Raw genomic sequence first — 16,419 nt, 5'->3', positions numbered from 1 at the left:
CCAAAAAAAATTCTGCAGTTTAAAGGGCAAAGGGAACAGATTTAAAAAAAAAAAAAAAAAAAAAAGAAAAAAGAGGAAACTTTATATTCGGCCCTCCCCCGTAGAGGTTTTTAAAACCTGTTGTAGCTTGACTAAAACGTTCAGAATGTATGATTTCAAAGGCAGGTCTCTTTTATACAAAGAAACTGCTGGCATTCTTAACTAGTGAAGAATTATGGCAAAACCCGCCTTTTCTTCAGAAGTCTCATACATGGTCCAAGAAAGCATATTCTGATTGTAGCAACTGACCAGCCAATCCAGAGTTCCACTAACAAAACTCCTGCCCTGTTGGCTTTTTGTTTTGTTTTGCTTTTTTGTTTGTTTTTGTTTTGTTTGTTGTTTGTTTTCCATTTCCTTCCCTGAGAAAAGGGCAACGTGTGGTCCAAGCTGGAGAGCTCAAAGGCATAAGTCTTTCCCCTAAACAAAGTATTTCCCCTCCTTCTGCTCCTTTGAATTGGCACTTGATTGGCAGAAATCCGTTTGTATAGGTTGATCTGTGTCACACACAGTAATTCACAAAAGATTGCTGCTTTGCTGTGGGTTTGCTTTTGGAAAAAATATCCTTCCCCAACTGGTGATGTTCTTCAGCAGTTGCCATTATGATGACTCAAGTTTTGATTTCTTTGACAAAGGTAAAGTTTCCTCTTTGTCTTCATCTTCATCATCCTCTTCATCATCATCAGGATAATCTACAAGCCCAACAAGGCCTCCCTACAAAGACAGACACAATTACTATAATTAAGAAAATGTTTGTACATTGGTACTTCATGTTTGTATTGCAAAATGATGTTTGCACAGAATATTGCCATAAGCATACTGATTCATGAAGTTTTGAATAAAATGAAGCAGAACAAAAATAAATACTTCACTATGAATGAAAATGACATTGTCTGAAAAATGCTTAAATCAATAAATCCAAAATGGGGTTTTACCTATCCAACAAGATAGAAATATTTCCAGTTGAATTTTAAGAAAATACAAAAATCTTAGTTTTGCTAAGTGTCACTGCAGCTATATCTGTAAAGACCTAGATTTTTTTTTTTAACCAAGCATAGCTGACTGCAGCAACAAGCAACCTAGAAGCACTTCAGAAACAAATACAGAATATCTTTCCATTTGAATTTTTGAATTACAACACTTTTAGAACACCGTGTCTTCACAAAAGCTAGGCTAAATGTGTAGTAACTTAAAGAATTTTTTGTATAATATAATTGAATGAGGTGTACAGGTTACAAAATTTAAACATGAAAGCTTATCTAGTAATATTATAAACTCCTTTGTATTGCAATTAACCACAAATTGTAAGATTAGGCAGCTCTAGACCCACGAAGAAGCGGCATGAACTTCTAAAACTTCCTCTAACTACAGTACGTTGACATTTCTGAAGCTTCACCAGCATTTGATGACAATGGCTGTCACTGGTACTTTACGCAAAGATCACACTACATATTCAGGTGTCTAATGATAAGACAACCAAACCAGAAAATTGCAGACAACTGTATGCCAAAATACAACTCAATAAGCAATTACACACATTCTGTACAGTCACAGGCAACATAACGCTGAGTATACACTACACATAAAATAACAAGATCGGGTAATTAATGAAAAACCCAATTTCAGCACTGTTTCTAGTTTGTGACTGTGGCACATTTATAAACAGTGTAAAAAGGCAGCTTATGCCTGAATCCATGAATGTTGTTTCAGCGCACTGCATATTCAGTGTAAGCTGAACATTTTTCTTTTGCCACCTCAACTTAAAATTTTGGAGCCAATACTGTATGCAGTACGCTCCATATATAAAGACTCCGTTTCAGATACAAGTAATTATACTGCCTGTGAGAAAACAAGCCTCCAGCAGAAATACAAAACTAAATTCCAAGCCAATTCTATCCCTTTTAAAAATCGCTTTTTTCATAAATGAAATAAATCTGCTCCCCCTTCCTCCACAGATGGATTTAGAGGAAGTATCACTTAGTTCTTTCATCAGCCAAACTCTCCTCATTCAGCTGTTTTTAACAGAAGGTAATCCAAACATAAACTCTTAAGCAATGTTCGACTATAAGAAAGAAAAAAAAAAACGAAACCCCATTTGCCTTTACTAGAAAGTTAGGTTAAGAAGCAGTATGGTGGCATTAAAAATAAGGATGAATCAGAGTTATTCCAAGGCTACCTGAGAACAGAGTTACCTGCCTGACCTGTCAGAAATGGAAACACTTGTTAAGAAAGTAAAATCTCATTATCTGAACTATGCTGTACCAACACTACCTTACCTGTCCCCCAGTGCTGAGAAAACACCAGTCACTATTTCCCTGTCTTGGTTTAAATAGAGCTTTAGCCAGAAATTTTTAGTAAAATCCAACAGCACCATAAAATTTATTTATAAACACTGGTTTGGGGTATTCATTGCAGGTTATACTGACTCTTTTAAATGGGCTTTCTTCTTCTACTTCAGTATGTTCCAACACAAAACGATATGTTATTTCAAAAGGTAAGAGAGTCACACTAGATTATTAAAAATGGTTTACCTTTTGGCTTACAGCAACCACCCCTCCATAATACAATTTCTTTCTTTCACATGTGCCAGTTACATCATTTGAACAACATTAAAATTGTAGAAATTCTCAATGGGGTTGGGGGGACGGGACACTGTGGAGTCTGGCAAAATTTGGCAACGTTTCCAAAGTATTTCTGTATTTCTACCTGCCAAATATCCCTGTGCAATTTTTAACAAAAGTAAAGTGTTGTCTGTATTTCACAGTAAAGACAATTGCAAGCAGCAGCTAGTTGTATGCTTCATACTTTAAGTCTGGATATTAAAAGAGCCTTTACTTCTTTTTATATACATGTCAGATCTTCTTAAAGATGCTAAAGGCCAGACAAAAAAGCACACACAAACCAGAGAGTCCATTCTGCTTAATGTGTCAGAATTCACACAAACTTGAGAGAGATGCTAAAGCAAATTTCTAGTCTCTAACGACGAAGTCAACCTAGGTCCATTCAATATTACCTTAGTTGTAATAGCTGCCATCTGAGATGTGCTTTTAGAAACCGATCCTGGAGATCCCGGGGACCCTGGGGATCCGGGAGACCCCGGGGATCCAGGCAGATTACTAGCAGATGACTGGCTGGTAAGGTTAGATTTTGTACCACTGGAAAAGGAAAGCTTGAAACTTGGGCTCTGACGACCTGAAAGGTTAGTTTTCAGAAGAACTTCCTTTTCTTCACTCTCTTTTACTGGAGAGAAAAAAATAAACAAAAAAGCACAGAAGTAAAGCAGTATTATTGAGCAAAACATTTCATTACAAATCACTTTCCTGTGTGGGAAAAGGCTTAATACTTTATGTACAACTTGGTAGAGTGAGTCATCATAGATTTTTTTTTTTTCCATACTACTATACCACACCTACCAGCCATTGCCACTGTCCAGGAATGAACACTTTTATTCTACCAACTATGTCACCTGAACATTTACATCAAAAATTTTGAATTATAAACCTGAATAAAACACAGGAAAACTTGACTATCAGCTAAGATTGTAATTCAAATGCTTTAAGAAATCAACAACAATATTTTGTATCATTCCGCTTTAAAGACAACAAAACTTCTTTTGAAGGTGTGGTCCACCAACCTGATGTCACAATTTCAAAATCTAAGAAGTTCAGAATAAATACATGCAAATTCTTCATTCCAGTAGGACTAAAGAATACAAGTCATGGCTTCTGCATAAGCCATATGGCATTCTTCTTCTCATCACTTACATTTTTTCCTTTCCATGAATTTACTGATAGGGTCCATAATATCTTCATCATTTTTAGTTTTGTCAGAAGGGGGCACCACTGCCTCTCCATCTTCCATATCGTCTTCATCGGTATTAAACCACATTTCCTCCTCATCCTCCAGGGTTCTTGCATCCCTTCTGTATCTATGGTTTCTCAAAATGGAGCGCATGCTGCAGAACAGTAAGTTTTAAAACTTTTGATTAAAAAACCAACTCATATTAATAATAAAACTTCTACTTGAGATTTACATTGACAGCTTGTCATGGGGTTATATATATATCTTTTATATATATATATGTATATAATTTTAACAAATGGGGTCTAATACATTAAAGAAAAAAAACAACCAACAGCTGAAATCTAACTTAAATATGACTCCAGCTTAACATAGATGCATTAAAAAAACAGCGCTCTTTTTCTGCCACATCCACCTGTTACAATTTTTGGTCACTATCAGTATTTTCCATTCTTCAGACCTTTGGATACAAAGTGCTACTTCTCCCTCCCCATTTGATCCATTATTAGTATTGGTCTATCTCAGCTCCACCTTCCTTTTTGTTTTTTTCTCACAGCAGCAGTATTACGGCCTTGGAGAAGAGGAGAGTGATGTGCACCCTGAAGAACAAAACCCTTAACAAATTTTCTGTAGCAGTTGTTCAAAATATACTGGCCACAATGTAAGTCTGAAATTTGATGTTCTTCATAAAGCCTCTGTTACTGGAATTAAAATGTTAATAATACAATCTGAGCTTATTCTATTTAGAAAAAAAGGTCTTGCATTGACTGCAGGAAAAAGCCAGAAAGGAAAAATTAGGAAATTACAAGGTATATATAAAAATGCTAAATGTATTTTTCAAAATAAATCTAATTCTGAATAGTTTTCTTGCCAACGCTATCAGCTGGATCTATACATACTGCATCATTTTACACTGCATTTAAATTCAAGTTCTGCTAATATTGCAGAACTATTAATTAAGCGGCACTCTTCTGAATACTTTTGTGGCCCATGTCAACAAAATTTTTGGCCTCCTTCCTTACTGAACTATTCTTTGCTAAAATGTGTGAACAGATTCTTGTTACTTTTGCATTTTTTTATTTCTGTGTTTTAACTTAAGAAATTACATGGACTGTGAACAGGGCTTGTGCAGCCACTATATAAAATGTAGGAAGAAGGTAAAAACTGGGCTGGGTTGAGTTACAAACCTCTTGAAGCTGCAATTTTCTGTTGGATGAACTCATGCAGCCCAACTATACACAAACACTTAGCTCAACTTAAGCCAAGAAAAGACTAATGTTTTACTTCCTATACTGGATGAAAATTACTGAAGGAAGCTGCTGGGTGTTCTTTGCAACACACACATTAATGTGAGAATCGCAGACTTGAATTTCACAGCTGTTTAAGTGATAAGCTTAGCTGACAAAAGCCAAAATAATAACATCTCACCTGTAAAACATTAGTACTCAAAACCACAGATAGCGCAAATACTCTTGAAAGTGCTTCAACATTTCAAAATAAATCTACGATTATACTCTTATTTTAATTGTAGAAGTCTCAAATTTAAATATTGGCTAAGAAATCTTGTGGCAGAAATAAAATAACTTAAAAGTCTGAGATTTCAAGATATCCTAGTATGACTAATCAGGATTAATTTTATAATGTGTTTTCAAACTAATTCAAGACAACAGAACAAGAACAGATCTTGCTAACAATTCTTAAGAGTAACCCATCTATTCACAAAAGGACTCCAATTTGTTTGAATTAAACTACAAATAAAAGTAATACCATTTGACAAAAATAAATGGAGTAAGAAGTCCTAAACTTCCTATTTTTATACACCCTAACCTTTTAACCTTGGGTAACTGCATACTAAGGAAGGGAACTTTAGCTCTGGCAAACAGGAGTGATTCAAGTGTTACATCAGATTTTTTACTCTATCAGCAAATCTAACACTGACAAAAAAGCATCCTCTGAAAATTTCTTTGTAATTCTATTTCTTAATCATCTTAGTAGAGCTTAGCTAAATATCTACTCCCACAACTCACTAAAAGAAAATGTGATGTGAATTTTTGAAGGAAAAATCCACAGAATGATAATTCACAACTGAACAATCTTTCACATCAAACAGTGGCAATCTGTTGTTTAAGCAAATGAACTTCATATACTTGACAGGTTTCAGCCTCATTACAACAGTGCATGTAAGTTCAGGATATGACAACTTAGTATTATTACTGGGGGTCCAGCAATATGCTGGATAATGCTAATATGCCCACTGAAAGCTGATCAAGAATTTGAAGCAACACATCTGGAAATCACACGATTAACCACATAAATTCATCAATATCTGAGATGCAAGCATGAGTCTAAACTATTTACATTCCCCACTACCACACAACAACCCACCAATATTCTCAAAACAGAATTAAAGCACTGATATACCAATAAGAGCATTTAGTGCATTTTACCTGTCAAGTTTTGGATTATCTTGTCTTTCCCTTTGTTGCTCAAATCGTAGTTTTAGTCCTTTGAATGTCTGCACATAATCTACATCTTCTAGCGCCTTCCAGTAATTTTCAATTACATGAGCTGTTAGCGATTTTATATCTTCCTATAGGAACGAACAAACATAAAGTGACTTAAATTCACTTGAATGAAAATATTTAATACAATATAAAAAGTAACTGAAATGAGAGATTATTTTTAAACATTCCATATGAAACATCATCTTAATTAGCTTATGTAAAAATGAGTATTACGCATACAAGTGTAGTTAATCTAGACCTTCAAATTTTTTATTTGTGAAACAGGCATAATAATAGCCATTTTCTAGCAGTATCTCCTTCAAAACACATGACTAGAACCTAAAACCCTGATAGAAAATTATACCAAAATCAGTTCTAAAAGGCCTTTCCTACTGCAACTTATAAGTATTTTTATATTGATAAATTAACTGACACCTGGTGTAATCAGTCAATTAAAAAATTCAGTTACAAGATACAGACTTAGCATTCATATTGTTTCTTTCCTCACTGCAAATAAATTACTTATGTAAAAATAATTATTCAGTGCATTTGTTGAAGATGAGAACAAGGAACATATTCTTCACCAGAAACTAACATCAGGGTTTTTTCTTTGTGGCCATATAGTGCTGGTCTTTTACAAAAAACTCCCAACTGTTCTGCTATTTCAGTTCAGCCCTGTGGCTGCCCAAAGCAACTCCAGGCAGCTAAGACTAGCACAGGTCTGCATACTGCAGCAGGAAAATTGCTCCTGTGCATCGTTTGGCTTTCTTTGCACAGCACAACCACCGGAATATACCGCAGAATAAACATCTCTATTACCACGTACTAAGGACGGGCAAAGCAACATAAAGCTTAATACTGGTTATTTTCTTTTTTGGTTATATGCTCAAAGGCCACCTTTTATGAATGGTAATACATCAGTAATAACAAAAGCACACTTTTTTTGAGCTCTTCAAGAATAAACCTGAACGAATTAAAATTGACAAAAATTATTTCCAGATGCCAGGAAGTATTCTGGAAATGCAATCTGGGTATCTATGTGTGAAGGAGGATAAGAAGAAAAAAAAAAAAAGATTATTTATTTCCTCATAGCATGAGCTGTAGAATCAGCACACAATCCCATGGAGTACTGAAAGACCACAGCACAAAAGTCAGGGACACCAATGTGGATTAACTTTTTTCATAGCTTCAAAACCATTTTTAAACCAATTCTTCCATGATGACTAAGTCATCTCAGTCTTGAATTGCCTCAAGTCCCAACTCAAAGATGAAGGCTGCCATCAGCACAGATGATTTCCAGAGGTGACAAAACCTCCTTTTTTCCCCTCACAGACTTACTCCTCCCCAACTGTCAGCACCCTAGCTTCGCCCCAGTTACCATGTTTACAGTCTGTACAGCATCTTGCCAGAATATGGATGCAGACAACAGTGAGGAAACAGTACTGTGCAGACAGCCAAATCGGCACGAGTATTTTAAGAGACTACGCATAGAAGGAACTTTGTAGCAGTCCATTAATATAATAAACAAAGACTGGTATCTTCTGTATGTTTCTATATTCTGTTGAACTGGTATTACAGAGCACGACTAAATTTGATGGTTTTGGAGCAGTAGTTTCAAGTGACATTCCTGTCATAACAGGCCCATCCAGCCTGCATGACGAAACCTGATTAGGGCTGCCTTTGCAAATCTGGGTACTGTGAGTACACTGAGTATCAAGTGAATTTGATTTTCAAGTCATGGTACTGTTTGAACGTAAGAAAGAACATGTACGAATACGTAACTCATACAAAAGAAAGTTCATTTAAATACAGAATCATATGGTCACATCACTGATAGCATAATTTAGGGTACAAGCAAAAAGAACTGTTCTTGAACTACAAGATTAAACAACACAGTAATATCTCTTCAGCATATAACAGCACTCACCACTCTGATAAATTCAAACATCTCTATTATGGCAGAGTTCATCAGATTATAACGGGAACCATTATTTAGAAATGCTTTGACCACAGGTTCAAACAAAAAACTTTTCATTATGTAACGGTTGTAGAATTCATCCTTTAGTCCAATTATCTTTCTCTTGAAACGAAGGGCACCTGAAACAGAAGTGTCGTCAAAAAAATTTTTAAATTTAAAAGAAAAAAATCCCAGAATTACTCAGTATTAGTTAGGGCAATCGTCAATCTCAGTTCTTATACAGCATTACACTATTAGGACCTGGTAATACATTCAGCTATTCACTGCTTCTCAACAGTCTTGACTATACTGCTGAAGATTACTTATCTATTTCACCATAAAGAAATCCTCCATCATAATTGTACAAGTGAAACCACCTCTGTTCACTGAAGAAATAATATACCACTGTTTATCTATATTGCTACTAACATAAAGGTCTATTTTTTTATTTTTTAAAATTACTTATGATAAAGGTAAAATACTTTCTCAGTAGGACTGGGAAATTTACTTATCATTCCCATTATTCAAATGTAAGTTTGATTACATTTAATGAAGACCTATTTGATTAGAATGCAAACTATCTCATTTTAATATTGGTAAATGACATTTTCTTCACACACATAGTAAAGCGAAGTCTTAATTTACACCCAGTTTAAAGCTCTGTCTAAAACTTCAAAGCATACACAAGCATGTGAATGTCCATGCATAAACAGAAAGTAGAGGATTTCCTCACTATAAAGGCAGCACATTTTGGTTAGCAACTACGTGTACATGAAAAAAGATTATTCAAGGGTTCTAAAACCAAATGCAGGTGATACAGTTACAAATTTAAAAGGTGGTACTTCTTGTTGGGTACTGCTCAGTCAACTTTAGGTTTTGCTCTACTCTGTGCACAACAGAACTGGGGGGGGGCGCGAAAATTCTGGAGGCAAGTAAGAGATAAGTCACACTGCTTTGCTATTACTATGCTCAGCATGGTCAAGAAACTATCAGAGTTTGAAGAGCAGCACACTGAACTTCTGTGCTGCTTAATGCAGTCAGATAACCATATCTCTAACTAAATACCTCTGACAATTTCTAAAAAAAAAAAAAAAAAAAATCAAAACTTACAATGGTTCTCTTAGTATACTCAATATTGAGATACCATCTTTTCAATTCACCTCTACATTGAGGTTAAGAAACATCCTTCTGCTTTTTAGAAAAGACATCTATGAACACAAAATTATTTATTAATACTAGCTGATATATCTATAAATTGGTTATGAGAAACACAGAGTATAATAGTAGAATTTCTGTATTCAGTCACATATTGTCATGATCTGTGAACAGTCTTCTTCCCGCAGAATGAAGATATCTAACACTTCACATTCACAAAATATTAGTTTATTCTTTAGCTTTCAAACTTACACAATGCCAAGAAAGCATGCTTTGAGGCCATGAGAACGAGCACCCTTCGCAGGATATCCTTGTTAATGATGTAGTTCTTTATGTGATAAGTATGATGTTCTACGCAGAAAGTTAGCAATTCCAGTATTAATGCCAAGAGCTGGGCTGTCTGAAAATCATCTATAATAAAAACAAAACCAAAATAATTAAACATATCTAGGATATCGTCTTCAGAAGATAACTTCAAATATCCAACTGCAGCCTGGTAAACATTTCCAAGTTCTTGTATATTCCCACAGATAGTTCAGAGAACATTCTGGGGGATATGTTTAGTCTTTAAAATAGAAATTGAACAAGAACATTATGGACTAAGTTTATTTACACAGATATGGCAGGAAACCCTCTTATAGGAAACTATAGGAACAATTACATTTTGTCTGTCTTAAATCAGTGTTTGAAGGGTTCAAAGAGTACAGTACTTAACGCTAACATAAGCAGTCAGTCTTATTTAACCAAAACTCATTATGATGTCCACATGTCTGTATCATAAAACACTGCCCTATATACAGTACCTTGACTAAGTTTGTACCAAAAATGTGATCTACTATGCCTTTTAACAAAAGTACTATACCAGAAGTATCTCAGGCTCTTTTAGTACTTCTAAGACATAATCATATCAGCATATACAAAAAAGTAACTCAAATCCTGCTTTTAAGTAGACAAATAATAAATTAAATACATGTTAGATTTAATATTTTTTAAAAGGTAATGCTACCTTTTTAAAAATACTGCCAGACTGTTGACCGTTAAAGAACACAAGTATTTTAAACAGAAAAAATTCTCACTTCCAATCTATCTGGAAGCCAGTTGAGATAAAACAGATTAATTTAACTAATGCCTTGGAAATCTATACAAAAAATTCAAATATTTACAGAACATTTAGGTATCATTTATGTACCTCCTTTTACACCTGTTTTGGATGTGTTATAATATTAATAACCAAACAGTGCTGCTGCTAGCAGCCAGCAAGAACAAGTTACTTCATCACTGATCTCTGCTTCGTAGTCTGATTTAGAACCAATAGCCTCAAACTCAGCTCAGTATTGCGATACACACCTTCTCAGGGGCAATTTTGCATCCTCTCTAGTAATCCCTGACCTTAAAAAACATTTACACATGTTTACAAGTCTATGTCACTGAACAGCCCCATGAGTTACTAAAAATTATACAAATATTTTAATTTTTGCTGAAGCAAAAGCTGCAGCAAGTGTTTTCCACTTCTTAAATCAGGTGTCTCTGCTGAATTTCGTGCTTATAAACTATTTAAATGACTAAATCATGAATCAACATTTTACTTTATCATAGTCTCAGATTCTCTTTAAGACAGAAAATGTCCTTTGACAGTTACTCTGTTTTAAACATTGACATTCAACAGTCTCGAGCCCAACATCCAGAGTGGCATTACCTTTGCTAGGCTTGTCCTCTGTGGTATTGGCCAATAAAGGGGCTGTCAGAACATGCATACAATGTTTGTAGAAGAAACCCAAGAACTCTGTCTTTTCTGTTTTCTAAAGAATAATAATAATAAAAAAATATTTATGTAACAAATCACCAAATATTCTACCAAAAACAACTGTAATTTCATTTGAAGGTATTTACTTACATTGGCAGTGGCAAGCATATTTTCTGGATCAACTAAAGTACGAAGCAAACCCATGAGTAGCACTGCCCCTCCAAGTTCTGGATCTGTGTCACAAATCATGTGTTCTATAATGAGGTTAATGAGTAATATATCCTAACAGGGGGGGGAAAAAAAACAAAAACAAAAACAAAGCAAAAATCAATTCTAATGCTACTCCCTTGCCCCAAATCTGAAATGATGTTTTAAAAGTGTTACCGTCTGGTTAAAAATTGTGTTCTATCAAAATTTTGTAAAATGTAAACAGCTACCAAATAAAAAACCCCAAGCTTAACAGAAACAAATTAACTTTACATGCCAATGACACATTCTTGTAAGCAGTTCAACAGTAACAAGGCAAGCAGTGAAGAAGAATCTTTCAAAGCAACTAAAAGTGGTTCTGAAATTAACAATCTAATTTAGAATTTAGTCTGAACTGAAATACCAAAAGACAAGAAGTATGGAGGCAGATACTTAACAGTTTCAAAATTCAACTGATTTCTGGAAGCATTTTCAGAGTATAGAAGTTTTCATTTGTATCCTTCTTTAGCATACATACCAAGAGTTTTATTTCCACAAACGTACAACAGTAAATTTTATAATGCTATTGAACTTGATGAGATTATTTTCACCTAAAAATAACCCCAATATCTATTTGCAGAAAACAAGAATAACACACAGAAGTAGAAAATAGTATTTACATTTAGGAATCCCTACACTGAAGTTGCTTGGTTACCAGTGTCCTCCATAAAAGAGGACAGCCATCAGATTCAAGTGGCTGGAACCACCTGTGATATTCCCTATTCCAGCTGCCCCTTTCTTCCAGTACAGAAGTAGCAGCACCAGCAGGGTCCTGTTCTCTGGCATGTTTTTAGCATAAACAAGAAAAAAAAATTAACTATCTCCTCTACGGAAAAGGTAACACATGTTTTTTCTCCACTGAATACCACTTTGAAATACTTTTCTTACTACTAGTTGTGGGCTAGCATTCTGTATTAATCAGCAAAAATCCTACAAAGGATCTCTGGGAAATGTAAACCTCTGTCAAAAAGGGTACTTAAACACTTAGGACAGTAATTCCACTTTCAACGTGTGTGATAGTAAACTGAACACAGGTTTCTTACAGGTAAATTACAGACTCACGTACATGCTAAGATCAAGACTGAAATTTGTATTTTGCATTTTAAGGAGGCCACATGCTAAGATCAAGACTGAAATTTATATTTTGCATTTTAAGGAGGCCATCATTCAAAACCACTATGTTTTGCTTGTATGATAGCTGATGTTAACCAAAATAGTGGTTTATGGTAACATGTTGTACTTTACACGCAATGGAACAAGAATACGTGAATGGATGAACACTTACCTCACCTAACAGAACTATTCAAAACATGGTAGTTCAGTTTTCTGTCACCATCATGACTATATTCAACACTTCTTCAGAACTAGGGCTCATGTCATTAATAGAGATGTAAATATAAAATAGTATTTTCAAAAAACAATACACACATTTATGAGGACCCTGTACTTACATCATCATTCTGCTGCGCTTCCTGCATGACAAACTCTCGTACCATAGAAGGGTTGTATTCAACCAAATATGAGAATATATCAGTGGCTGCACTTCGTACTTGTGCATCATCCATACCCTGAAAAAGTCAAAGAAAATAATTTGTTTCCTTAAAAGAAAATGCTTAAATGGAATGAAAACCAATAATCATATAGCTTTTAATTCCTACTTACAAGTCATACCTATTACTAAAACTGTATTCTAAAACTGAATTGACTCTAACTTCCTCTATTGTACGTTTGACAACTGTTGGGCAAAATAAATTTTATGGTTTCCCTGCCCTTTGTCCTATTTCCTTACTTAATTATACACCAAGAAGCACGTAAAGATAGGAAAGCAAATGACAATACAAAAATGTAAGAATGCCAGGGCACTTACTGATGTCATATTGAAATTGCTTTTAAAGTTTCATAGAAATATTTCAAGTGTTCTGAACCTCAAGCTAAGACAAGACAAATGAAGCAAACACTTCAGAAAACCACGTGACTGAAGATTGGCATGCTTACTTTAAAAAAAAACAAACTCTGGAGATAAACAAAATCGTTATCACATATAAAATTGAGCTGACTTACCAGTATGACTTCTAGTGCTGGCAGTATGCCCATATTTGACAAGGTTTTGAAAAATGCATCTCTGTTTTGAGGTTGCAGTGTTTGAGAGAATGCACAAAACTCTTTCAGAAAATTTACCTGAAAAACAAGAATAATATACTAGTTAGTAATTAAAAAAAATGCATGTACTAAATTGTAGTAACTGTCCCTTTCATGTACATTTTACAGATTTCTTACCAATTCCTGTCTTTTCTCCTCATCTGTGGCTTCATCTGTTAGTTGTGCAAACAAGTCTGTCAGAAATTTTTCATCTTCCTACAAAGGCAAAACAATACCATTTGTTTATCTGACAATATCAAAAGGCATCCCAATGTAATAAAGGTCTTCTAAACCATGCTTCCTGCAATTAAGAGAACATAAGCTTGTGTACTGTAGTTAAACATACCAGTATCAACTTTCTAATTCAATTTTCAAACAAGTTAATATGAATCTTGTTCTTGAGCTGTTATCATGTTCAACAACGCCCTACCCCCCAACACTTCACTCTCAGTTACGATGTATCTTGTATTGCCTTTTGGCTGTCCTTTTTCTATTTTCCACTGAAATTCTCATCATTTTGTCTATGACTTCTTCTCTAACTTCCTTCCCCCTCGTCGCATGCCCATTCCTCTAAACCATGCTACAATACCCTTGCTTCAACTGTTGACATATTTTGATAAACATGTTCTGCCACTCAGCCCTAAATACATATGTCTCTGGAACGTTATGAGATCTTTGCAGCAGAACTAAAGCAAGGACATGACAGAGGGAGAGCTGCATAGTATCAGGAACGAGGTGAGATTCTTTCTCCTCTGTGCTGTGAAAAGAGTGTTCCTATTATGTACAGCATTTATTGGGCATTCTGGCTGGCAGCAATCAAAAACCATTCCATTATTTTTCATGCTGCTGTACCTTAGCAAAACTACAAACAGCAGCCAACACATTACAAATGTGTATTTAGACTGAAAGAAGCAGCAATACTTAGCTTCCCATAAACTTCACAGTCCTAACAACTAGATTATTAAAACAGAACTATTAAAACCTTCCCCTGTCCTTTCCCCAATATTACAGAGTAATAAGACAGCACTTGCTTGAAAGATATACCTGTACATCAGATACGAATAGATCTTTTTCAAAAAGCTGCCAGAGTGTTGTTTCTTGTGTAGTCAGTAACACCATGTGCAATATCCCTCTATCCCCAAACCGCAGTGCTAGGAACCCAAGTTGCCTTGCTTATGTTTACACAGCATAAAGCAGAACCATGAAAGTACTTCAGATACATTCACATAAACTTTCTTATATTGCAAATTATCTAGGTACCTCATCCAGGCTCACCTTGCAGCCTTGCTGAGAAAATGAGTGCCTCAGTTCCAACAGCACACCATGCTAATGCAGCTATAATGCTGTCACAACCCAATCCAGGATCTCTACATGGTACTACACAACATAGATAAACCCAAAATAGGTTGGCATGAGCTACTACCCTACAAGGCATTTCACCACACTATAAGGTAAACCCTGTATTTAAGATATGCCACACGTTTCCTCTTTTTTGTCGCTGTGCTTCTAACCTGACCCAACAGTCTAGCAATAATGGACACAATTTCTGGTGCTATTTCTCTGACTGCTTCAAAATCAAAACAAAACATGGTAGGAGAGGCCTCATTTGAAGGTTACTGAAATTCAACGTGGAGGATCAAGCACTGGAAATGTAAAGTTTGACTTTCAGATTTCATCAAACATGTTCGAAACTGCTATTAGGGTCTTTGATTTCAAGAAACATAACTTAAACCGTGATGAAAGAATACAAGGATGTTTGTCTAACCTGCCATCCAGCTGTGAGATGGCTTGCTAAGTTTTCTGTTCTAATATTTAACTTGTTAGACATTATAGGTAATATAACTAACCCACAGTAGAGATACTGACATACTTGTTTACTGAAATAAAACAAAACCCCACACAACACAAAAACTCCCTAAATCCCAGTTCTTTTGAAGAACATGCAAGTTATTCTCCATGATTAGCAGTGCATTTAAGAAAAGGCTAAGTAGTTTGCTTTCATTTCTCTTTTTGCTATCTTGATCAAGATGTAAAACTAATCTCATCTATCAAAACTTCTGATAAGATGCATGCTTATCCCAGACTGGAAAGTGTAGCCCCTATTTCCATTCTTACCATGAAATGAACTTTTCACCTCCTTCATAATACCCAACAGTAAGTGCAAGTCAACACCACAGAAATATCTCAGAATGATCACTTGGAAAAAAAAATGGAAATTTCAGCATTTAGACATATCAGAGCCATGATTAGTGTGCTTCTGCATAAAAAGGTACACAATATTACCTAAAGTATGAAATTATTTTTTTAAGTCAAATGTGGAAGGAGAGGAGGAGACCCTGCACTGCTGGTGATAATGTGGGTCTCTCTCATGACCCACTGCAGAGCCCCAGGGACAGAGGTGGGTGGGAAAGCTGCACCTCCAGCACTACACGGCAGAGCATGGCAGGCAGGGCCTTGCTGGGCAGGGTGGCGTGGGCAGGACCCCTGCCCAGCTCTCTGACCAGATCCTGCCACACCCCTGCCTGGTTTAAGATGTGGCCATCCACAGCAGAGGACAACCCACTCACCCTGTTACTGGGCTGGAAAACATGTGGGACTTGTAGAGGGGACTTCCTAACATTGGGCAATAATGAAGACTTCAATGCTGACACTTAATGTTTCAGAAAGAATTTGCAGAAGTTCAGTATGTAATCATTTTTCAACCTTCCACATATATACTATAATGCAGTATTTTACAATTCTGTATTAAATATCGCAGCATTTCCCACACCCATCTTCTCTCAAACTCCGTTAAATACATTGTCTTTTTAAATTATTAGGGTTATCTGAAATCTCTA

At 35.5% G+C, this 16,419-nt stretch overlaps 1 protein-coding gene across 1 annotated transcript in view; it reads right to left on the bottom strand.

The window, feature by feature from the left end:
• Nucleotides 1–636: 636 nt before the first annotated feature.
• Nucleotides 637–16,419, bottom strand: part of PPP4R3A (protein phosphatase 4 regulatory subunit 3A) — a gene marked incomplete at both ends in the record, with an annotated part of 44,084 nt that continues 28,301 nt past the window's right edge. Inside the window, 11 exons of the mRNA XM_082000319.1 lie at nt 637–750; nt 3,050–3,276; nt 3,801–3,991; nt 6,285–6,427; nt 8,269–8,438; nt 9,706–9,864; nt 11,150–11,252; nt 11,348–11,479; nt 12,895–13,011; nt 13,505–13,621; nt 13,721–13,798. Coding sequence (XP_081856445.1) covers nt 637–750; nt 3,050–3,276; nt 3,801–3,991; nt 6,285–6,427; nt 8,269–8,438; nt 9,706–9,864; nt 11,150–11,252; nt 11,348–11,479; nt 12,895–13,011; nt 13,505–13,621; nt 13,721–13,798 — 1,551 coding nt within the window. The remainder of the gene's footprint in view (nt 751–3,049; nt 3,277–3,800; nt 3,992–6,284; nt 6,428–8,268; nt 8,439–9,705; nt 9,865–11,149; nt 11,253–11,347; nt 11,480–12,894; nt 13,012–13,504; nt 13,622–13,720; nt 13,799–16,419) is intronic.

Source organism: Phaethon aethereus, assembly GCF_964289735.1.
Source record: "Phaethon aethereus genome assembly, chromosome: 5".
In the NCBI taxonomy this organism is placed as follows: Eukaryota; Metazoa; Chordata; class Aves; order Phaethontiformes; family Phaethontidae; genus Phaethon; species Phaethon aethereus.
This window is presented reverse-complemented; position numbering and strand designations above follow the sequence as displayed.